Source organism: Cryptococcus neoformans (assembly GCF_000091045.1).
Source record: "Cryptococcus neoformans var. neoformans JEC21 chromosome 8 sequence".
Taxonomy (NCBI): domain Eukaryota; kingdom Fungi; phylum Basidiomycota; class Tremellomycetes; order Tremellales; family Cryptococcaceae; genus Cryptococcus; species Cryptococcus deneoformans.
In genome coordinates, this window is record NC_006693.1 from 420799 (window position 1) to 442066 (window position 21268).

General features: G+C 47.9%; 10 protein-coding genes across 11 annotated transcripts in view; 3 read left to right on the forward strand and 7 right to left on the reverse strand.

The window, feature by feature from the left end:
- The window catches only part of CNH02510 (chromosome organization and biogenesis -related protein, putative), a 3951-nt gene extending 3345 nt beyond the window's left edge, over positions 1 to 606 (reverse strand). The window contains exons 1-2 of the mRNA XM_024657703.1: positions 454 to 606; positions 1 to 361 (exon numbers count right to left, since the gene is read on the reverse strand). The exon at positions 1 to 361 is cut by the window's left edge and continues 540 nt beyond it. Coding sequence (XP_024513375.1) covers positions 1 to 361; positions 454 to 483 — 391 coding nt within the window. The 5' untranslated portion in view covers positions 484 to 606. The remainder of the gene's footprint in view (positions 362 to 453) is intronic.
- A 412-nt stretch (positions 607 to 1018) lies between these two features.
- On the reverse strand, positions 1019 to 2047 carry CNH02505 (hypothetical protein). The gene is made up of 3 exons (XM_024658680.1): positions 2010 to 2047; positions 1219 to 1947; positions 1019 to 1144 (listed from the first exon to the last, which is right to left on the reverse strand). Exon 2 carries the CDS (start codon positions 1514 to 1516, stop codon positions 1259 to 1261), a length of 258 nt encoding a protein of 85 aa, XP_024514597.1. The 5' UTR covers positions 1517 to 1947; positions 2010 to 2047; the 3' UTR covers positions 1019 to 1144; positions 1219 to 1258.
- A 114-nt stretch (positions 2048 to 2161) lies between these two features.
- CNH02500 (expressed protein) lies at positions 2162 to 3757 on the reverse strand. Its single transcript, XM_024657702.1, has 6 exons — positions 3448 to 3757; positions 3342 to 3368; positions 3141 to 3284; positions 2988 to 3084; positions 2852 to 2926; positions 2162 to 2793 (listed from the first exon to the last, which is right to left on the reverse strand). The coding sequence occupies exons 1-6, from the start codon at positions 3562 to 3564 to the stop codon at positions 2420 to 2422; spliced, it is 834 nt and encodes a 277-aa protein (XP_024513374.1). The 5' UTR covers positions 3565 to 3757; the 3' UTR covers positions 2162 to 2419.
- A 274-nt stretch (positions 3758 to 4031) lies between these two features.
- On the forward strand, positions 4032 to 6978 carry CNH02490 (cytoplasm protein, putative). 2 transcript variants are annotated; one of them, XM_572424.2, is made up of 6 exons: positions 4032 to 4472; positions 4525 to 5185; positions 5235 to 5719; positions 5780 to 5949; positions 6004 to 6808; positions 6865 to 6978. In XM_572424.2, the coding sequence occupies exons 1-5, from the start codon at positions 4038 to 4040 to the stop codon at positions 6806 to 6808; spliced, it is 2556 nt and encodes an 851-aa protein (XP_572424.1). In that variant the 5' UTR covers positions 4032 to 4037; the 3' UTR covers positions 6865 to 6978. The 2 variants fall into 2 exon arrangements, with proteins under 2 accessions (XP_572424.1, XP_572425.1); XM_572425.2 differs by having other exon boundaries at positions 6004 to 6753; positions 6809 to 6978.
- Positions 6979 to 7014: 36 nt separating this feature from the next.
- Positions 7015 to 9779, reverse strand: CNH02480 (mitochondrial DNA repair and recombination protein PIF1 precursor, putative). The gene is made up of 10 exons (XM_572423.2): positions 9684 to 9779; positions 9569 to 9625; positions 8836 to 9521; positions 8639 to 8781; positions 8013 to 8581; positions 7704 to 7936; positions 7561 to 7632; positions 7447 to 7499; positions 7302 to 7374; positions 7015 to 7228 (listed from the first exon to the last, which is right to left on the reverse strand). Exons 1-10 carry the CDS (start codon positions 9762 to 9764, stop codon positions 7120 to 7122), a joined length of 2076 nt encoding a protein of 691 aa, XP_572423.1. The 5' UTR covers positions 9765 to 9779; the 3' UTR covers positions 7015 to 7119.
- Positions 9780 to 9881: 102 nt separating this feature from the next.
- Positions 9882 to 12853, forward strand: CNH02470 (DEAD box family helicase, putative). The gene is made up of 10 exons (XM_024657701.1): positions 9882 to 10411; positions 10464 to 10574; positions 10627 to 10985; positions 11079 to 11290; positions 11356 to 11412; positions 11488 to 11671; positions 11764 to 11928; positions 12013 to 12223; positions 12309 to 12519; positions 12588 to 12853. The coding sequence occupies exons 1-10, from the start codon at positions 9903 to 9905 to the stop codon at positions 12702 to 12704; spliced, it is 2136 nt and encodes a 711-aa protein (XP_024513373.1). The 5' UTR covers positions 9882 to 9902; the 3' UTR covers positions 12705 to 12853.
- Positions 12555 to 13633, reverse strand: CNH02465 (hypothetical protein). Its single transcript, XM_024658681.1, has 4 exons — positions 13414 to 13633; positions 13173 to 13359; positions 12825 to 13102; positions 12555 to 12759 (listed from the first exon to the last, which is right to left on the reverse strand). The coding sequence occupies exons 1-3, from the start codon at positions 13575 to 13577 to the stop codon at positions 12857 to 12859; spliced, it is 597 nt and encodes a 198-aa protein (XP_024514598.1). The 5' UTR covers positions 13578 to 13633; the 3' UTR covers positions 12555 to 12759; positions 12825 to 12856.
- An 84-nt stretch (positions 13634 to 13717) lies between these two features.
- Positions 13718 to 15744, forward strand: CNH02460 (bud site selection-related protein, putative). The gene is made up of 6 exons (XM_572421.2): positions 13718 to 13871; positions 13924 to 14088; positions 14149 to 14237; positions 14298 to 14355; positions 14408 to 15237; positions 15325 to 15744. The coding sequence occupies exons 1-6, from the start codon at positions 13773 to 13775 to the stop codon at positions 15668 to 15670; spliced, it is 1587 nt and encodes a 528-aa protein (XP_572421.1). The 5' UTR covers positions 13718 to 13772; the 3' UTR covers positions 15671 to 15744.
- Positions 15709 to 17792, reverse strand: CNH02450 (1-pyrroline-5-carboxylate dehydrogenase, putative). Its single transcript, XM_572420.2, has 6 exons — positions 17697 to 17792; positions 17532 to 17639; positions 17106 to 17470; positions 16373 to 17052; positions 16219 to 16319; positions 15709 to 16166 (listed from the first exon to the last, which is right to left on the reverse strand). The coding sequence occupies exons 1-6, from the start codon at positions 17748 to 17750 to the stop codon at positions 15834 to 15836; spliced, it is 1641 nt and encodes a 546-aa protein (XP_572420.1). The 5' UTR covers positions 17751 to 17792; the 3' UTR covers positions 15709 to 15833.
- Positions 17793 to 18068: 276 nt separating this feature from the next.
- Positions 18069 to 21266, reverse strand: CNH02440 (conserved hypothetical protein). Its single transcript, XM_024657700.1, has 11 exons — positions 21153 to 21266; positions 20533 to 21102; positions 20375 to 20479; positions 19964 to 20324; positions 19762 to 19915; positions 19457 to 19703; positions 19022 to 19407; positions 18889 to 18968; positions 18691 to 18838; positions 18534 to 18626; positions 18069 to 18467 (listed from the first exon to the last, which is right to left on the reverse strand). The coding sequence occupies exons 1-11, from the start codon at positions 21192 to 21194 to the stop codon at positions 18209 to 18211; spliced, it is 2445 nt and encodes an 814-aa protein (XP_024513372.1). The 5' UTR covers positions 21195 to 21266; the 3' UTR covers positions 18069 to 18208.
- Between the last annotated feature and the right edge of the window lie 2 nt (positions 21267 to 21268).

The following is a 21268-nucleotide window of genomic DNA, read 5'->3' on the forward strand; positions in this document are numbered from 1 at the left end:
GTTTGACTGGGGATTCTTCTTCGTCTGGGTCTACATAACGCGGTTTAGGGCGACGAAGAGGTTGTGGAGAATGCCTGTGGATGGCTCTGAGCACATCACTGGGGCTGCCATTCAACGATGGATACTTCTCGTCCTTCCTGGCATTGGTACGCTTGTCCAACGTATCCTTCATTGAATCCAATGCCCCATTCTTCTGAGTAAGTTTCGAGGCAAAGTATTTAGATTGTTGAGGCGTTGGGGCAGGCGAAGAGGAGGGAGGCACCAGCACATCAGAATCTTGTATGTATTCGACGCTCGGAGACCGGGAAACCGGAGGGCGAGATTGAGTTGATTTCCTGTGCTTTAAGGCTTCTAATGCATCCTGGAGATGGCAAATGATCACGAAACAACGCGTCAGCTCAGTGCAAAAAGATGTGCAAAGAGATTACGGATGGACGAAAAATTGACACTTACGCGCCGGCGATTACCTTCGTGAAGAGACATTGTGCAACGGCTGGGATGCTATGCCGGTAGCTTGGGGTTGGAAAGATAGTATGAAGATGTAAAATGAGCGCTGAATGGTTTGTAGAGTGGGAAATGGAGGACGCTATGGCGGATGTAGAAATGAAGTTGAAAACAAACCACGCCGTAGCGGAAAAAGAATGCAGCTTATCATACAGATAGAAACGACGCGGTCTTCCAGCATCCTTCGTTGTTCGTACTATCCGAATCACTGCATGTTCAGTGACAACTCATTGTCTCCTTGTCTCCCTGTCTAGCCATCATTGAGCAACGCTTTATCATTTAGGCCAACAGTATTAACACAGCCTGTAGACACCAATCATCCTTTTTTCACCATACTGATACTGCTTTTGGCCTATAACGAACGGCTCCACAAGGATACTTTAAAGCAGTGCTTCGAACGAAGAACATTTATAAATAGAAGTCTCAAAACAATGCGTGTATCCAAGGAAGTATGAGTGAAAGGAGTGAAGTTGTCATACGCCGAGAGGCACGCTGCTCTGTTATCAACCCAGTAGTGACGGATGAGATACAATTATAGAAAGCTTGAAACTGGTGGCAACCGATCCAATGCATAAGTACGAATATCCAGGACCCCCATCTCAATCATGATGCCGAAGATCAAGCAGACTCATGGGTAGCACTAACAACGACAGACCATGATATCATATCAGCATGATTTGATTGCAAATAACTTAGACGTTGAAAAGAACTCACCAAAGCATGCCCCGAACCATTATTTAATCTCCATGACGACTCAGAGGAAGTCCCTTAGTAGGCATAGGATATCGAGACAGATGCAGTAAGTAGGAGCGGCCACCGGTAGAAGCACATCAAACACAGACATATCGCGATGTGGGAACGGCGGTAAAGCACGAGGGACAATCGAAGATAAGCCGACGGGTAGACAAACGGTTGTGTTGATGCTTAGGGAAGGCGCGGCCGATAAGTTGGCGAGACTGTAACGCCGAGGGCTACAAAACAACAGAGTCGTCAAGCAGACGCAAGGCGCCATCAAAAGCCGATCGGCACGGCTGGGCCCGTAGAGCTCCAATGCTACTCGAACATTCTCTACGTGTGTACATCCCGAAGGATTAGCGACTCCATTTAGGGAAGTCTCCCTTCTTCTCAGCGAAGAGGTAAGTCATTCTCTGGCCAGAGAATCGAGCGTGTACCAACGTTGTACCACTGCTCATAAGGCGTTCATAACCTGTCAGCCGCCCTTGCGGCAGCCCTTTTCTAGGCACGATAGCGGCGATCGTTTCGACCAGACTGATCAATCTGGCTTGGCGAAGTCATGCTCTGTAGCATTTGACTTGTAAGGCATGCTTTGCAGCATCCGACTGTCTTCGGCCCTCGAGGGCAACGGGAACCAGGACATTAGTCTTGTCCATTCCGGGTTTTTTACGTGGTCGCACCACGGGCCAACTTTTCCACGGGCGGCACCTGTTCCATGATGTGTCAGCCTGAGTGTTCTTAAGGTGTGATCTGTGAATGGTAGGACGCACCTATGCCTCGCTCCGGGCGGCAGTTCGACAAAAGAAGAGACAACAAACGCGTGACGTGTGGTTGATTTATATATATCGGTGGCCATGGGTGGCGAACGCTCGAGCCAGCAGCTGCTATATCGCCGAATCACCACAATAATGTGGCGCACGTGTATGCCTGGAACATTTACTACTGCCTTGACTTCCATCTAATTACTCTTATTAATGTACTACTGCAGAACTACAGTTGTGTTACATGGATAAGATACGATACGCTACGATGTGGTACGGGCCACAACAGCGGCAGAAAAGAGGAGCATCAATATAAAACTGGCAATTTTAGGTAAAAAGAATTAGAAGCTACTACATACAACGAACGAGACTGAAGATGCCTTCGTCACTAGACAGTGCGGTTCAAGTGACGTGTGCCTCTACATGATAAACTTTTTCTGATCAACATCATACAAGGCCAGCTTTCCTTCCTCTCCAACCCTGATCTCAAACTCCCTGTGTTGTTTCATATAGATGCCGTGTACTCTCAGTACTTCACCTGTTCTCACAGCCGTGTTTTCCACTCGATCGTCCACTTCACCACTTTCAACATCCCTCTCTAGTTTTTCGGCTTCATCGTCCGAAATGGGTGTCAGAGTGGCTGACGGCTGACCAGCATCGGGATTGTTTGCCGAGGAAGCTTCCTGACGAGCAGCTTTGTCCCCTGTATAGGATTTGTGGAGGGAACGCAGAAGGGAAGCGGATTTGTGACGGACGTCAGACGACAGGGTTGGCGAGGCAATGATCGAAACGACTATCAACGGAATGGTCAGCTATTTATTCAGACTCCTATATACCAAGGACGAATATACCTTCTCGTTGCAGTGCGGTCAGTCCTCCAGATTCCGCAGAAAGCTTCTCGATAGCTTTCGGCAAAGCTACCGAAGCTGACGTATCGACATTTGATCAGTGGAACTTTGTCTTGATAGGCTGTCGGCGTATACTCACATATACGTGCAATAGTCCCAGAGTTAGCTATCAAGGCCGTTTTAGCGGCAGTCACCCCTTTAGCAATAGCTCCACCAGCCACACTCGCCGCTGCCGCCTACAATGAGTTCCATCAACATGAGTCAACGCCAAACGGTGCGAAGTCAAACACACCGTCTCAAGGGCTACTGCTTCTGGGAGAAGAGCAGTGCCTGCAGTAGCGGCTACTGCTCCCACAGCCACTGATATGACGGCAATGGTGGCTGCGGATTTTAAAACGGAATAGCGAGATTTCTTGCTTCCATCATCCACCAACGCCTAAGATGTTTCAAGGTCAGCGGCTGAGCATCTGATAGCATCAAGTGCAGTAATTACTTCGAAAGTGAACCAGACTTTTCCCGGCTGCAATATCAGTCCATCATCGTTAGTTATAACTGTCCTGAGAACAGGGGCGTGGTATAAAGGAAGAGGTCAAGCGCACCCTGAATTTGATGGTCTGACCAGGCTGTACGCCATTCTCAAAGTGAAGCGCAGTGACTTGCTTGAGACTGATGTTGAGCGGATGCGCAGTGTTGTTGGTCACTCTGCATGAAGGCATATTTGATCACTAGCTGTGTAAATTGATAACTTGACAAATTGGAAGTTGAAGTTGCTATAGAGTATGTTAAATGGGTATCTAACGACAGTGCTCGCGCGCTGTCTTCTACGTATGAAGTTTGAGATTCGTTGTTTGACTTGGAGTGGCGAATCTGTCTCTTACTCCTGCGATAATTAGGCTGTATGTGTTCGACATGCATATTAATGTGTTTCCTTTTTTTAGCAGCAGCAGCATCATGGTGACTAATAATAATAATTAGAACCTGGCCTCTTTTTGGCGATCCCGTGTTATGCTCTTTTGTCTACCGCTACAGCGATCAGTAACTGACCTCCACCTTCTATGACGTATAAAGACGGCGATGTCCGACAGGGACCCCAGAGTGGGCCCACCTCTTCGTTTTCTGTCGGTATGAATTGTATTATGTTCACTTTTGTCGTGCTCTTCTCCTCTTCTTCTCCCACCGCCCTTTCCAGATGCCCCTTCCACCAAAAGTCTCCCCTGTCACAGGGAATCCTGTTCCTCCCCATTACATCCATTCCTCAACTCTTCACTTTCAGGACGTTAATGGCCGTTCCCTTGTATTGCGGGGGGTCAACCTCTCAGGATCTGCCAAGCACCCAAATAACCAGCCAAGTCACATACGAGAAGGCTTTTGGGAAACTGCAGAAGCGGGAAAAGGTGATTTCATCAATAAACCTTTGAATCTTGATGATGGTTCGGCAGACCTCCATCTCGCCCGGCTGAAAGCTTGGGGATACAACCTTCTTAGATATGTCTTCACCTGGGAGAGCCTCGAACATGCAGGGCCGAAAGAGTACGATTATGCCTATATGGACTATATCATTGCAGTCCTTCGAAAGTGTAAAGAGTGGGGTTTTAGAGTGTTCATGGACCCGCATCAGGATGTAGTGAGTGAATGTTCAAGACGTGAATCTTAAAGAAATGACTGACAGCCACAAGTGGTCTCGATTTACTGGAGGCTCAGGCGCTCCCTTATGGACACTATACGCCTGCGGTATTGACCCCTATCACCTTACACCGACTGCAGCCGCCTATCTTCACTGCGAATGGCCAAGCGCAGAATCTCCAAAACCACAAGACTTCCCAGCCATGATATGGGGCACCAATTATACCCATCTCGCTAACCAGACTATCTGGACCTTCTTCTTTGCAGGTAAAACATACGCACCCAAGTGCATCATTGATGGCAAAAACATCCAAGACTTTTTGCAAGATCATTTCATTGACGCTGTAGGAGAACTTGCCAAACGGATTGCTGAGGAAGGGGGAGACCTCTTGGATGAATGTGTCATAGGTTGGGATTCTGTCAATGAGCCCGGAGAAGGTCTGATAGGATACAAGGATCTTGCTGTAATCCCTGCGGAACAACAATTGAAAAAAGGACCCAGCCCTACCCCGATAGAAGGTATGAGACTTGGCATGGGAGAAGTACAAGACGTCCAGGTGTGGAACTTTGGACCAATGGGACCTTATCGAGGGAGTCGTCAGACAATCGATCCAAAAGGAGTGAAGCTTTGGTTAAGCGAGGAAGATGATGTCAAGAGAGGCAGTGGAAAGTGGGGTTGGACCAGGGGGAAAGAATGGGCTCTTGGGACCTGCAGTAAGTCAAGTCATGGCCGTATAATGCACATCCGCTCATATTATTGCAGTTTGGGCTCATCATGGTGTCTGGGATATCGCAACATCCACACTTCTTCGCCCTGACTATTTCTCTACTCTCCCAACCAATCCTTCCCATCAAGTCGATTTTGTAGACGATTTCTGGGCACTTCACTGGCTAGCATATTCATCTCGCATCCGTCTGCATCATCCCGAATCCATCCACTTTATCCAAGCTCCCGTCCTCCGCCAACCGCCAAAGCTTCCAGAGTCTTTCCTCAAAGGACGTGCCTGCTCTTCCCCACATTTCTATGATGGTCTCACTCTCATGACCAAGCACTGGAACTGGTTCAATGCCGACGCAATCGGTGTGATACGCAAAAAATATTGGAGTATAGTGCAGGCTGTGAGAATAGGAGAAGGACCGATTAGAAAGATGATACAGGGCGAGTTGGCTGTATTGAAACAAGATACGGTCGACATCCTGGGCAAGTATCCCACCCTCATTGGAGAAATTGGAATTCCATACGATATGGTAAGACCTGAATTTGCTGCCCTTATAGATTGTCCGATTGGAGGCTGAATCTATCTATAGGATGACAAGAAAGCGTACGGATACGTCGACGGAGGCCGAGGCGAGGGCGACTACTCCAGCCAGCAGAAAGCCATGGATTGTTCGATGAACGCTTGCGATGGTCCCAATTGTCTAAATTATGCCATTTGGAATTACGTGCCGGACAATGTCCATGAGTGGGGTGATAACTGGTAAGTTCATAGCTCGGTTGTAAGAATGTGGAGCACTGACGACTGTGACACTAGGAATGGCGAAGACTTATCTCTTTGGAGCCTAGATGATAAGGAGCAGGAGTCGTATCACGACTCTCCTAGAAGCGACACTCCTAATTTTTCCACAAACTCCAGTAGCTTGACCAACTCCTCAGCTACGCTCACGGTGCCCATGTCTGGTGCCGCCAAGCTCCGTCTCTCTCCCTCTGTGATCGACGCTGGCGATTTCTCTCCGGCCTTGATACTCGACGGCTCAAGGGCCGTAGCCGCCTTCTGCAGACCATATCCGGTGGTCACTGTCGGCATCCCGGAAAGGATCGACTTTGACATTACTAGCACCAAATTCAAGTACGCTGTGCGTGTACGGGCAGATGATATTGTCAACGAACAAGTTTACACTGAGATTTATCTGCCCTTTGTTCATTATGCTGCCAGCTTGGATCCTTCCCGTCCAGCAGGTCACAACCCAAATTCGGGACAAACAGCGTTAACGTCGACTGATGGCGACGACAGTAACCTCTCCTCGCGTCAAACGTCAAAGGTCGATCTTATCGAAGATGAACGAGCCATCAAATCCTCCGACCCCTCATCTATATCGATCCGCTCTGTTCCTTACTCGTCTTCCACACAACTGTCTCTAGATGTTGCGATCGTCGCTTCCCATGGGCGTGTGGAAATTCAGGGCCAGACGCTTAGGTGGTGGTATCCAGTGCCGGGAACAGGCGAAGAAGTGTATACTATTGAGGTGCAAAGGAATGGAGGTGCGTTAAGGAGAGATTTGGGGTATGTCCAGCAAGGGAATTTCCTTGACGTATGTCCTGAATGTGTTATTGCTTAGGTGTGTCAAAGCAAGCCAATATAATGGGCAAACGCTGATTAACTTATCTCTCTAAGGTTATGCAAGAGATTCAAAGGATATCGAATTGGAAATCCTAGTTTGTACTTTTGGGAGCCCATTCTGGTTTTTCTGGTTTTTGTACTTGTCGTTGTGTGATGTATCCAAGTGCCAATTACAGATGATCAGACTTGTGGACAAATTAAGGCATCGACGGCTGATACATGTTTGATATGAACAAATGGGACATGGGCGGTCGAGTACACAAATGATAATTTGAGAGATATGATGCGTGGCTAATGAAAGATGCTCTTCTAATACAATATACCAATGTTATCCTCGAGATTATTCCACTCCTCCTCTGCCGCTTGCTCTTCCTCGTATGGCCTTGCCCAATCGATGACCTTTGAATGGGCTTTTACACTGTACACACATCAGGTAAGGTCCCGTTTCGAAAAAAAATAATGTGATGTATAATATCTGAATGAGAACTCACGAGTGGGGACGGAAATTGAGGACTTCTAAACTATCTAAACTGACCGCTCGGGAGATAGCAACATATGTCTGACCTGTACGTCATCAAACATAGTCAGTCTCATACAGATGGACAATCCAGTTCGATCGACACGAAATGCACGTACCTTCAACGAAAATTTTGGCAAGATCAATCTTAACTCGCTCCAGTGTTTGACCTCTGTAATTTCTTAGCTTTTGGGCGCGGATCAGAAAGCAAGAAGAAGGGATATATATCTCACTGGCTTTTGTGGATGGTAAGTGCCCATGCCAAGATCAGCGGGATTTGATATCTAGTCGCTTCCGGCTGTCCCCTTGATTATTTGCAAGGTAAGTATTTCTCTCCAAAATCAAGCTAAACGCCAGAAGCGAAAAAGCGACTTACAAAGCATTCAGCATATCAACGCTCATCGAAGGGATGATAACTCTTTCTGGGACCTTCTTCCTCGCAAATTTAGATTGGGCAAATGCTACTACCGGAAATTCCAGATCCATCGATGTTTGGCCTTTGATAGCCGCTTCGGGTAGATGGATACCCCGTTTGATAGCATCTGGGATAGTGAGAAAGTCGACGACAGTACCGGTTGAGCCATTCACTAGGACGCCATCACCCATGTTCTACAGTCAGGGTGAGTAAGAAGTTGTTTCAGTTAAATGTGGCTCTCTGAGACACAACGAAGGACAAGCGACGCACTGTTACGAGCATGACCTGCGCACCTTCTTTGAGTGACAGGTGCTGAGGCCAGATGGTATTCTTGTTCAGTTTGATAGTTGCCTCTGTTCTACTGATTGGGAAACCACCAGCGGTGAATCCCGGTTCGTCGTGACAGTCATAAAGCGTTACCGCTCCAGGTAAAGCATCTAGCCGAGCGCTATTGACAAATTCCACATCTCTTTTTTGAGGGTAAAGGGCAACCGGTTCGATGTTATCTGGGTATTCGATCGGACGGTTAAGAGATTGAAGGAGTACAGTGTCATCGGGCGTGATAGTACCCCGACGCATAGCTTCGAGCATATTAATGAATCTGTCATCTCGCTGACGGAATACGCGGGTGAGGGTCTTAATATTTTTGTGAGAGAAAAGTTTGGGCCAGCATTTAGCTTCGAAAGCGAATTGAGGGATCTGGCCCTTAGTCACAGGTGGGAGTTGGAAAAAGTCTCCGGTGAGGATGAGTTGGATACCTCCAAAGGGACGGTCATCGTTGCGAACTATACGGCCGATGTGGTCGAGTTTGTCGAGGAGTGGGGCGTCAATCATCGAAACTTTTTTTACAGCCAGTAAGCAAAAACAAACGATGCTGTGATGTTTACGGCGCTTACTTTCATCAATGACTAGAGCTGCAGTTGTTCTCCAACGTTTGCGAGATAGCGCATTGGCCCGGACTTTATTAGCCAGCTTTTCTGCATTGTCTACGCCAAGTCCTATCCCTGCCCAAGAGTGAATCGTCGTACCGCCAATGTTCCTTGCATGAAAATTAGTTTTGTCTCGAGACTCGGGTTGGTAACGAAATGCTTACACGCCAGCCATACCGGTGCTTGCTGTGACTGCAAGTGACCATTTGACTACTTCTTCTTTCTCCGCTTTTTGGGCCCCACGGTATCCTTGCCAACTCCTGAATGATCGGGTGGCCTCTCTCTGTTCTCTCTCTCCTTCCTTCTCCTTGAATGCTTTGATGATAGCTCGTAACAAAACAGATTTCCCCGTACCAGCGGATCCTGTAAAGAAGAAGTTTTCACCGTTCATGATCTTTGCGAGGATTTCTGATTGCTGAGAAGAAAGTTCAGGCTCCCCTCCAACTGCAGGAAGCTCTGCCGTCGTTATATTGCCGTCTACTTGCGTTGAAGAGCTTTGGCCGGCCTCATCATCTGGGGGAAGTACCGATATATAGTCATCCATGGCCGTGAACCCATCATACCCGTTTTTATCTTCATTACGATCGTGCTTGCCTGCCTTTGCTTTCCTTCCTGGTGACTCCGTATCATCAGTGTCTTCTGACCGTTCGCGCTTGCAATCCTGTTGGTACGGGAGATGCAGAGGATGTGAGGGTGATGCCTTGGAAGAGGATCTCGGACCATGTTGAGCTGATGGGTCGGCAGAATCACTGATACGCTTTCCCTTATCTGATTCTTTCAGGCCATCCTTCCGATCTGTCTCTGATGTTTCCGGCGGTGGAGGAGTTTGTGGCCTTAGAGATGCCCATAACTTTGTGAACATTAGCAGATCCCGAGAAGAACCGCTTGGTGACTAACACTAGCTTCGTCATAAGTGCCAAACTTTTTGAATACAGCACCGGGGAACATATGTACCTAAAACGCGATAACGCAAGGTGAGTCAAAATGTTTAGCAAATAAATGGATAACTGACCTGTTGTTGGCATTCTGCCCAGGTAATGTACACTCCTGGACGTCTCCCGAATCTGACAGCGTAGAAACCTGGTTTTGGCATTGCGGCTTATGGGCTTGCTTATGGGTAGTTATGCCTGAGATGTGCGAGGAGGACTTTAGTTAGGGAAAAGAACAAACAAAGCGACCTCCACTTTCTGTTCTTCGCATCTCTACATTCAGTTATCTCACCAAAAATACTATGCCCACCTCGAGGTGTGCTGCCAGACTATTTTCACTCACCAAAGTACTCTGCCCTCACACTGCTTCTCTCACTCGTCCTCCCATACATCCAGCCAGGCCATATGCCACTATCCTTGCCTCATCGCAAAATCTCCATCAACCCCCCAGTGATCATGCCGGCCCCAACAATACAACTCGTAATCAGAATATAACACTTCGATCTTACCAGGAAGCAGCCATTTCCGCATGTCTTGATGCCCTCCAATCAGGATCACGCCGCCTAGGTGTTTCTTCCCCAACTGGTAGTGGCAAAACCACGATATTCTTGTCCCTTATCCCTCGAGTGCCGTTTTACGCTTCCCGTGGGAACGACAGTCATCCAAGAGATGGAAAGGGACAAACTTTGATAATCGTTAATAGCGTTGAGCTGGCAGAACAGACTCAAAAGTCAGCAGAAAGATTACTAGGTGATGAGTGGACAATCGAGATAGAGCAATCGAAAAGAGTAGCCTCAGGGTTGGCGGATGTGTAAGCTCATTGTGCTTGGAAATTGACAGTATTGCTCATGCAGACATGCCAGGACAATAGCGACATATCAAACTCTTAATAACCCTGATAGGCTATCCAAGTTTGATCCTTCAAAATTCAAGCTTGTCATCGTCGATGAAGCCCATCATTCCGCTGCCCCTTCGTATGATTACTGTCATTTACAATTTCTCTAATCAATGCTGACCACCATATAGTTATCTCCGGCTTCTCCACTACTTCAACGAAGATGTAAAGATTCCCAAATCACCTCAAGCACCTTCACCTCATCTACATGGTTTCAAAGTTCCCATCATCGGATTTTCAGCTACCTTTTCGCGTGCGGACCAGCATTCGCTCCATTCTGCTTTCGAGGAAATCGTTTTTCACAGGGATATGAAAGATATGCTGAGCGAAAAACATTTAGCTCCAGCTAAACTGACAATCGTCAAAGCAGACTTGGAACTGGACGAGGTGGAAACGTCAAGTGGAGATTTCAAGAACGCCGCATTGGCTCGAAAGGTGAATACAACAGAGATTAATGAGCTCATTGTAAGGACATACCTTCACCGTGCTTGTGAGTCCTGTCCAAGGTTTCCCCTACGGCCTTCCACCTAGTCCCATGCTGATGAATTTGTGTTATCTTGCCATGTCTTGTAAAATCTACCAGCTGAACGTCGCTCAACCTTGGTATTTTGTGTCGATCTCGAACACGTCAGTGCCCTCACCCAAACGTTCCGTAGCGCGGGCATAGATGCGCGTTCAGTATCTTCCAAATCGAAGCCTGAAATGAGAAAAGCGACCATAGCCGCTTTTGGAAAGGGCGAGTTCCCGGTACTGATCAACTGTGAGGTCTTGACTGAGGGTACAGATATTCCTCAGGTAAGCAATTTAAATTTCAAATCAAATGGCATGAGGATGGTTGCAGAATGTTGACATGCAGCTAGATTGATTGTATCCTTCTTGCCAGACCTACACAAAGTAGGAATCTCCTCGTACAAATGGTAAGTGCCCTTTCACAATACACCGTTCGCCTACCCTCTGAAAATGCGCTACCTCAAGGCTGACCTCTGAAATAGGTCGGGAGAGGCCTTCGATTGAGTCCCGAGTCCGGCAAGACGGATTGTCACATCATAGACTTGGTAGATAGCGTGGCGAATGCTAACGGGCTCATTGTCACACCGACCTTACTCGGTCTTTCACTGGACGAGATGGATGTCGAAGATCACGGTCGCGAATCAACTGAGAAAGCAAAGCCTCAAGGTACGTTTCATTCTTGCACAATCGCCCCCGCCATTGAAAAGAAAAAGAGATCGGTATGGGCTAACATACCTTCCTCGCTTCTCACTTAATAGATGAATTAGAAACAGTTCCTCCCATAGCTCCCGACTATGATATTACTTATCTGGACCAAGATGATCCATTCCATGTTGATGTATTTGCACAACCTGTCATTCAAAAGGTCTCCAAAAACGCTTGGGTTTCATGCGGTAACGGGAAATATGCTCTCGAACTCATTGGTACGTCGCCTACCTTCTATTATCCCATCCTTCATGATTGATTCTCCAAATGCTGACTGGATAAAAATTTGTTCCATGGTTTAGGCAGCGGAACTATCATCGCAACTCGAAACGATCCGCAACTCTACTCCATCAGCTACCGTCCCAACTTACCTCACGAACTCACACCGTTAGGCAAAGGCAGATCACCATACGGCAGCGTGAGAGTAGTAGGGCATGCACCTGATTTGGAGAGGGCATTGCAGGCCGGGGACAAGTTTGCGGAGAATAAGTTGGGTAGGGGGAGGTGCTTAGCGTGAGTCTTGGTGCTTTTTCTATCCCAACCGCGGTTTGTAATTCCCAAAAAAGACGCAAAACTGATCAAAAGCCGTACCGTATAGATTGTCGAGATATGCTCCTTGGCGTCAGAGACTGGCAAGTGAAAACGCCGTCAAGCACCTATTGAAACGTCTAGGGGAGGACAATGATTCGCTTCTTAACGGTCAGGGGAAGGAGAGAGTGATCAGTTTATGGGGCAAGAAAGTGTCTGTGGGAAGCTTAACGGCGGGAGAGGTATCTTCTTGGTTATGTGCCATGAAGAACGGTGCCAAGGTCAGTTTACACACCACTTTTCCACTAATGACGAGGACGAGGACGGAGCTAATTACGAGTACATACAGAGCATCAGGATAGCGAGAGATAAGTCGGAGGAGAAAGCGAGAGCAAAAGCCGAGGCTAAGGCTGAGAAGGAAAGACAGCAACAGCTGAGAAACTTGCCTCTCCCACCTTCAACATGACGAAGGCATCGTACGTCTCTTTTGCCAAAAAAAACAAGAACAAAATGTGCATACCCTGCAATCACGATACCCCACCATTTAGCATTGATACCCAGTACATATATCCACACACAGACACACCTCATAGATTCCTAGATGCAAAGAGATAGATACTACCTCCTCAAAGCTCTCATCACATATAATCTCGCTTGAATCCTGAGTCCCTCCCAGATTTCTCTCCACCACTCCTTGACCCATCTGATCTGCCTTTCCTGGTTGGCCATTTGCCAGTCTGCATAAAATTGCGTGAGGCAGTCTTCCTTTCGCCTGATATCCTCTGGAGATGGCGGATCAGATGCAGGGGGTAAAAGGGAGAGTCGATGGTCTAATTGGGCATTAAACGCTATATTGTTGGCAGCCTTTCACAGCGAGTCTCTGTCAGTTCTCATCCCTAACCCACTCAATTTTGGCAATGGGACGGGATCTCACCCAAAAGCGATGATTCGTCAGATCAACCCTTTCTCTTCTCAATCGCCATTCAAGCTCCATGTTGTCAAGCTTGGCATCCCCGGAAGAGGAAGGAAACTCTGAAGCAGAATAGGGCGAATTGGCCGAGGGACGAGTGGGTGGTTTGGAGGCGTATAATATGGGCCGGATATTTGATAGAGGGTCAGGGCTACATTCATGGCCATTAGTTTGGCCCATTTGATCAAAACAATGTTATACCTACGGAGCCACTAGGTCGACACCTGTAGCAGGGGTATCATTCCGGTTGCTTCGTCGCCTGCGAGGAGGGTCGGAGGCGGTTGAGCTGGTCGATGTAGACGCGGTAAAGTGTTGTATGTATGGGAGGATGTGGGCTACGCGGGGCCTTGCTGTTGGGAGCATTGTCATATGTATGGAGATTGGAAAGATGTTTGAGAAACGGAAATACACGAAAAATGACGAGGCGGCCAGAGGGAACGAGGAGAACCAACATTTCGAAGTTCGTTGCGGCAACAAGTAAATAAATAAATTTACCGTTCACACCATATCTCATCCCACATCCTATAACATCTCCACATACCCCATTTCACTGCATCGCCGATCATGTCAGCCCTCGACAACAGCACTGCACCCTCATTGCAAACCAAAAAGCGAAAGAGGACAGGCAAAGAGCGAGAAGAAAGGAAAAAGGCCGCAATCCAGGTGAGTCCTATACTTTCTCAAGTTCATGGCGTCAAATACTTATGTCGAGTAGGCCAAACAGGAAGCCGAAGCTGTTGAAAAGGCAAATGGTGAAGTTGAGGGAGGCACCATAGTGCAGGACAGTGTGCAAGAAACTGTTGCACCCCAGGAGGCTGCTTCTGTAGAACATGAAGCTGGTCTATCATCGGTTGATGTTGAAAAAGTTGCCAAACGAATCGTAAGTCTCATTACGAGCTTGATGGTTTGCATTCTTGCGAAATTGACGGACCTATGCTAGCCCCAAGCTCTGAAGTCTCTTCACCCTGTATTCAAGCAAGCAAAAACTTTCGAAACTCGCCGTCTGATCAAGAAAATCAAATTTCTTCGGTGAGCCTGTTTTTATTTAAATCTTTTAGCAGTGGACGGCCTTCTAACGATCGTATAAAGAAACAAGGATGTCAAGGATGAAACTGCTGATTTGGAGTCTCAGTTGAAAATTATTCATGTAGGTCATACCTATTCAGTCGTCTGTGTACTGGTTCTAACAGTGATTACAGGATATCCAACTACAACCTCTCGCCAAATCTCATCTTCTGGTCAAGCTTCGTAAACATCCTCTCTTCAAACAAACCCCTCTCCCTAGCGAGATCTCATCCCTCCTCTCTCCTCCTTCTGCCACGACAGCCTCCTTTGCAGGTACTAGTGCCACTCCCGCCTTGATCAACAAAGCCGAAAACCGACTTTGCAGCGCCAAGATTGTGGCAGAGAGAATGAAGAATGTTGTTAGTTGGACTGTATGTGAGGGTGGCGCCAAACTTGTTATCGAGAAAAAGCCGGCCACCATTAGCGCTGGGAAAGGCGGTAGCAAAAAGGCAGCAGAATCGACTGATGAGGAAGACGACGAACAAGAAGAAGGGGAGGAGGCCAACGTTGGAGACATTTCACGTTCAATGGTTAATGGATCCGACTCTGAAGAAGATTCGGACGATGAGCGTGTTCTTCAAGATCGTGCTGCAGATGCAGCAGGCTGGGAATCTGGATCCGTCTCTGGCTTTGACAGTGAAGGTGGAGAGGTTGACATCGCCAGCGAGTCCGAGTCCGAGTCTGACAACTCCGACGCCATTGCTGTCCCTTCTGCCAAACGTGCAAAGACCGCCGTCCCTCCTCTCCCTCCGAAATCCAAGCCCCTCAAGTCTGAAAAGGCAGATAAGCCTCCCAAATCCGCCAAAGATTTGACTTCCTCTATCTTCTTGCCTTCACTTTCCGTCGGATTTACTCGTGGGGATGACGATGATTCTGATCCTGATCTGGATGATGACCCCAATGGAGTCGCAGGGAAACAGCCGGTAGTAAGGAAGAACAGGCGAGGTCAGCGAGCTAGACAGGCGTAAGTTTTACATTCACTCCCACTCCGCTTTTCGCATAATATATATGGCTTTTAGTATCAATGCTGACTGTCTTTATCTTCTGGTAGTATCTGGGAGAAGAAGTATGGCAAAAATGCGAAACACGTTGTCAAAGCCCACGAGGAAGAGAAACTTCAAGCCCAAAAAACCAGGGAGAAAGCCGAAGCGAAAGGGAGAACGAGAGATTCAGGATGGGGTGCCAAAAGTGGTAAAGCTGTTGGACCTGCTGTCGCTGCGGGCCCCGCTCAAACTGCCGCTGTGTCGCACACGCAAAAGGTGTATTCGGAGCCAAAGCAATCTCAGACAGAGCAGAAGAAATCGCTTCACCCGTCTTGGGAGGCGGCGAAGCTTCGTAAACAGAAGATGGGAGTTGTACAGACCGAGATCAAAGCACAGAAAATCGTGTTTGATTAATCTTTTATTCTACTGCTATGTTACCCGGATCTTATAATGATTGATGAGACATTCTCTATGATGCATGAGATTCTATGATGCAAAGCCTAGTTTCCTTAAAAAAACAACATGCCGTAAACCCTGATGGCTACGTTTTTCTATTCGCATTTACACCCGAAGACCCTTAAAGGAAGTTGGAAGGATAAAGGTAGTCCTCAGGAGCAACGAAGTTTTCCTTGATAGACCTCATGGAGACGAATCGGCTGAAGATAGCCATGGAACCAGACTTGTCGTTGGTACCGGAAGCTCGGGCACCACCGAAAGGTTGTTGACCGACAACGGCACCAGTAGATTTGTCGTTGATGTAGAAGTTACCAGCAGAGTTTCGGAGCTTGTGGGAAGCAGAAGCAAGAACGGACCGTTCCTTAGCGAAAACAGAACCAGTGAGGGCATACTCGGTAGTGCTATCAATGAGAGCAGGCATGTTGTCGAACTCGGCGTCCTCGTAGACGTAGACCTGTGCAGATAGTCAGCTATACGTGCATACAGGCTGGAAATGAAGAGCGTACGGTGAGAACGGGACCGAAGATCTCGGTGGTCATAGTGAGGGACTTGGGGTCCTTGGTAACGATGACCGTGGGCTTGATGAAGTAACCCTTAGAGTCGTCGTCTGCATTGAAGATAAGAATAGATTCACATAAGGGAGCTAGAACGAGGACTTACAAGAACCACCAGCAATCACTTCATCACCCTCCTTCTTAGCCTGCTCGATGATACCAGAGATCTTGTCGAAAGCGGGCTTGCCAATGACAGGACCAGCAAAGTTCTCCCACGCGGTGCAAGGGCCAGTCTTGATTTTCTCGGTCTCAGCGATCAAAGTGTCCTTGAAACCGTTCTTCCAGAGAGAAGCGGGAACATAGCACCTAGAAAGAGCAGAACACTTCTGGCCAGAGTACTCGAAAGCAGCTCGGATAGCCTGAACAACACCAGACTTGATGTCGGCAGAGGGGTGATAGAGATGGAAGTTCTTACCACCAGTTTCACCTACAATTCGGGGGTAGCCCCTGTAGATGTCGAGGTTTTGGGCAATGTCCTTCCAGAGCTTTCGGAATATGTGGGTGGAACCAGTGAAGTGGAGACCAGCAAACTCCTTGTGATCAATACACTGCTTGACAACCTCAGGGGGGTTTCCAGGGACGAATTGAATAACGGAAGGAGGAAGACCGGCCTCAAGGAAGATCTTATGAACAATGTAATTGGAGTAGGTGGCCATAGGAGAGGGCTTCCAGATACAGACGTTGCCGACAATGACAGGAGCGCCAACGAGGTTACCACCGATAGCAGTGAAGTTGAAGGGGGTGACGGCAAGGATGAAACCTTCGAGAGGTCGGTACTCAACCCGGCTAAGTTTACAATCAGTTTCAAAGCCTTTCAAACTGAACTGATAATCACTCACTTCCAAACACCGGTAGAGTTCCTGGGGGGCTGTTGCTGGTAAAGCTCCTCAACGTATTTCACAGAGAACCTCAAGAAGTCACAGAGCTCTGCGGCAGCGTCGATTTCGGCCTGCCAAGCGTTCTTACCCTGACCAAGCATGGTAGCGGCCATAAGCTCGTACCTGTACTTGCCAGAGATTAAGTCAGCAGTTTTGAGGAAGACGGCAGCCTTGTCCGCCCAGGGCATCTCCTCCCAAGTTTGTCTGGTGGCAAGGGCACCATCAATGGCCTTCTGGACAACTTCAGGGGTAGCGGCGTGGTAAGTACAGATGTTCTTGGAGTGGTCATGGGGCATAGGCTGGGCCTGGATATCGCCAGTCTTGACCTGTGAATGATCCAGTCAGCTTTTGTTTCTGTTGATCGTTGAAGTATCTGCGTCGACTAACCTCCTCACCGTTGATGATACAAGGGATTTCGACGGGGCTGGCGGCGAGCATCTTGTCCACAGCGGCTTGGAGACCAGCCCTCTCAGCAGAGTTGGGAGGGTAGTTCCTCTTTAACGATATTGTTAGTAGGCTGCTAAAAGTGTACGAGAGGGAACAATGACATACCATGGGCTCATTGTCGATAACGGGGACCTTGAAAGTGGCGAGTTGGGAAGTCATTTTTGGTAAGGATGAAGAAAGAAAAGCTGGAAGAGGAGTTGTAAACTGGGGAATGGTTGATTATTATAGTGGCGAGCTTTGGGATGGACGACCGCGGCAAACCCGATAATCATATACGGCTATCCCGTCCCTGGTGGGTTGCACGTGCCTAGAATAAACGATTTCGGATATCGCCGTCACACAAAGCCCAATACGAAGTCGTGTACATGCATATACATACCTCTGCCAGTACATGAAATATCCTGCACCTTTATAAAATGGAGACCTGCATTACGGCCTGTTGTTCCCCTCCTTTTCTCTGTCCACCAATAGGCACGAGTTGTCCAAGGTCTTATACATAATATAAATAATAACGGCAGATCAACAACATCGGCCATCGCCGAGACAGCCATGAAATGATGATGATGATAAATAATAATTAAATATTCACCGACGGCTATTACACTCGCGAATCGTTATCATCCGACAATCTCCGCACTAAGCGCCACGTCCGACCAAATCTTCAACACCCAACCGCCTTTGCTTTTTTCATAACTCGAGGGAACTAACAGATACACCCCCGAATCTAGCTTCATTTTGCCAGTGGATACACCACAAATAGAATCAGAGTACGGCCCGGTGGTCACGAGTTGTTCACCCAGGGCGCCTCCTTGGGCGCGCTTAAAAATTGTAAGATTGATGGGAACTGGAGAACGTGTGGGTAGATAAAGGCGTGACCTATGATTGGTCTCAGTGTCGTTGTTACATTGTAAAGCTGGTTGTAAAGCTGTGAGCATGACTCACTGTATCGTTGCAGGTTTGGAGAGAACCATTTCAACTCTTGGATTGGACTCATATGTGCCTCCACTTGGTCTACCGCCGGCGGTGCGCTCCGTCCTGTGGTTAGGGTCAAATATTTGCTGGCAATGGTGGATGACTCGAATGTTATGGGAGTACTCACCAGAATCCATTCACTACTCTGTTGTACATCCCCGCTCCCTCTGCAGCTATAGGAATAATGGACACCGGAGCAGTGGCTTCTAGGCTTAACGAAAAAAGACCTGTCTGACCTGGCTCAAATGCCGATACAATTAATGTGTAGGTATCGGCTGTCATCGGAATCAGCAATTACTTCAGTGAGAAAATGACATGCACGTACGTTGCAGCTCGGGTATATCACAGTAAGCTATCCCATAAGAATATGACCCCGTATCAGCCACAATAAGATCCTCAGATAACCTGCACACTGTTAATTTGATGGATCTTTTGTGTTTTTGAGGTATGCTACCTACTCATACACCAGCTGTCCTCTTCCCCAAATCAGTTTAACATTCCACGGGACATCCTTCTCTCCGTGCAAAATAATTCTGCCTGAGATCTCACTCTTGCCTTCCCCAGGCCGCACGACCACCTTATATTGAGGATTTGTCATGTGGGTCGGCCAACCTGGATGACCACCAGCACTGCGATCTGTCAAATTTCCTGATATGCGCTGTGTAAATGGTAGTGTACGGCTGATCCGCTCGAGAGAAAGGGAGATGGACGCAGGTGCGAACGCGTTGAGAGTAAACCCTGTCTGATCTATTCCGCGGTCTCGAGATGGGATGAGAGTGAGGTCACTGGTAGGCCGACGGAGCTGATAACGGACGAGAAGGTGGTTACTGTTTGTATATGGGTTCTTGTCATGAAGTTAGCACGTATGCTTGAAAATATTCGTGGAGGCTTACAGTCCGCTCCAATCCTTCTGAATATATCGCTCCCAAATTTCTAGAGTTATTTGGCCCCAGACCTTCGAAAACATGCAACGCGATGTCGTCTAATGGCCGATCCCTACTAGTGATGTGCTGCGACAAAAGAATCCAAACCTCCGACAAGCTGCTTGAGGGAGAGGAGGCGTTGACATGTAGTCGATAACGAGTATTCATCATGCCAGGATCGGCATCAGACGGTAAATCTGGAGGTTTGGGCCATGACCTGTAGAGAATAATAACATAGTCAGCACCTATCCAGTGTACGTGGAACCAGCGCTCACCAATGTCTTGTCGCTGTGTTGGGCATTACACTCGGTTTCCAATTGAGATGCAAAGCCTCAAACTCTGCACATACCTGGTCCCACGACATGGTAAAAGACGTAGCTCCTGGATCAAATATATCCAGTATTCGCTCATGTCCCTCTTCTCGTAAACCTATTTCACAATGAGCGGTCGAAAAAAAGGCAGGGAGTATGCACTCACGTATCACTCCATATGCATGAAGCTTAACCAGTCCTTCGCTTACTTTGCTTCCAGTACCAAGACTGACCATCACATTACCCTTATGCCATGCCTCTTTCATCCTTTTCCACTCCTTTTCTCGTTGAAACCCTTCCTTCAACCCTATTCTCTCCGGTATCCATCCCATGAACTCATATATATCTGAGCTAGGATTGCTGCCTCGCAAAGAGTACCCACCATGCACTTTGAAATATCCTTTGAGCGCTAGTGGTGCCCAAGGGCTGCCAACTGATGTGGGTAGTATATGCGGTGCGGGGTGACAGGTAGTAAATAAAGGTGTTTTATCCCTTTTGGAGAATGGAAGCAGGCTGTCTAGTACAACCTGGAAGATTGCCACCTTAGCTATTGTTATTTTCACTGGATTTCACGTACCGATCTCCATGCGCCGTTAAGCAGAAGTTTTAGGATGTGCTTCCCATTTTTGGATCGCCTTGGGCGACCGTGAGCATCCTGAGGATATAAGTTCTCCCAGCCAAACTGTTCCATCAATTAGTAAAGTCAGCTGATCTCAAACCATATAGAAATCTTACTGCTGTCCCAAACTGTCCGGCATGCTTGATACCCACGCCCATTGCAGCCACTACAGAACAATCGGATACAGGGCCCTGACGCATTACCCAATCACCCTCATTTGGTGCCTGATGCAGCCAGCAATCCGCTTGTATGTCCCTCCATTCGGGATCCATGTCCAGCTGGGCAGCAGCTAATTCAGGCTGTACTGCCTCCCTGTAAGGTTCGCCAGCATCGAACGTATCTCCCGGAGGCCGCCAAAGTTCAACAGCCACCCCGTTGATGAGGCTCGCACGCCTCAAAACCGCTATTTCTTCTCCTCTATCCCCAATCTCAGCCTTTGCCACATGTCCCCCCAGCTGTTCAATGCGACTCTTGACCTTCTCTGCACGTTCTAACACTAATCTCCATTTTCTTTTTACGGTCTCAATATCACTTTGAGGGACAAGTTTGGATGATAAAAGATGGCCATATGCTTCAGCAGCAGATATGTATATGGGGAAGGCCTTTTGAAGTGTGGGAATAGGAGATGCTACAGGTGACAGACTGGAGAGTGATGCTTCGGTTTGAATGGCTTTGTTCCCTAAGTCCTGCGGCGCGACTTAGCGATCTCATTTTCTCAGTAGATCTGATTGCTCACCGAGGCAACTTTGAGACCTTCCTGGTAGCTACAGAACGGCATGGGCAGATAATGCAGAGTTACGTCTTGTCGGAAGATTAAATAATGGCATGAGTCTTTAAAAGATATTTGTCGGT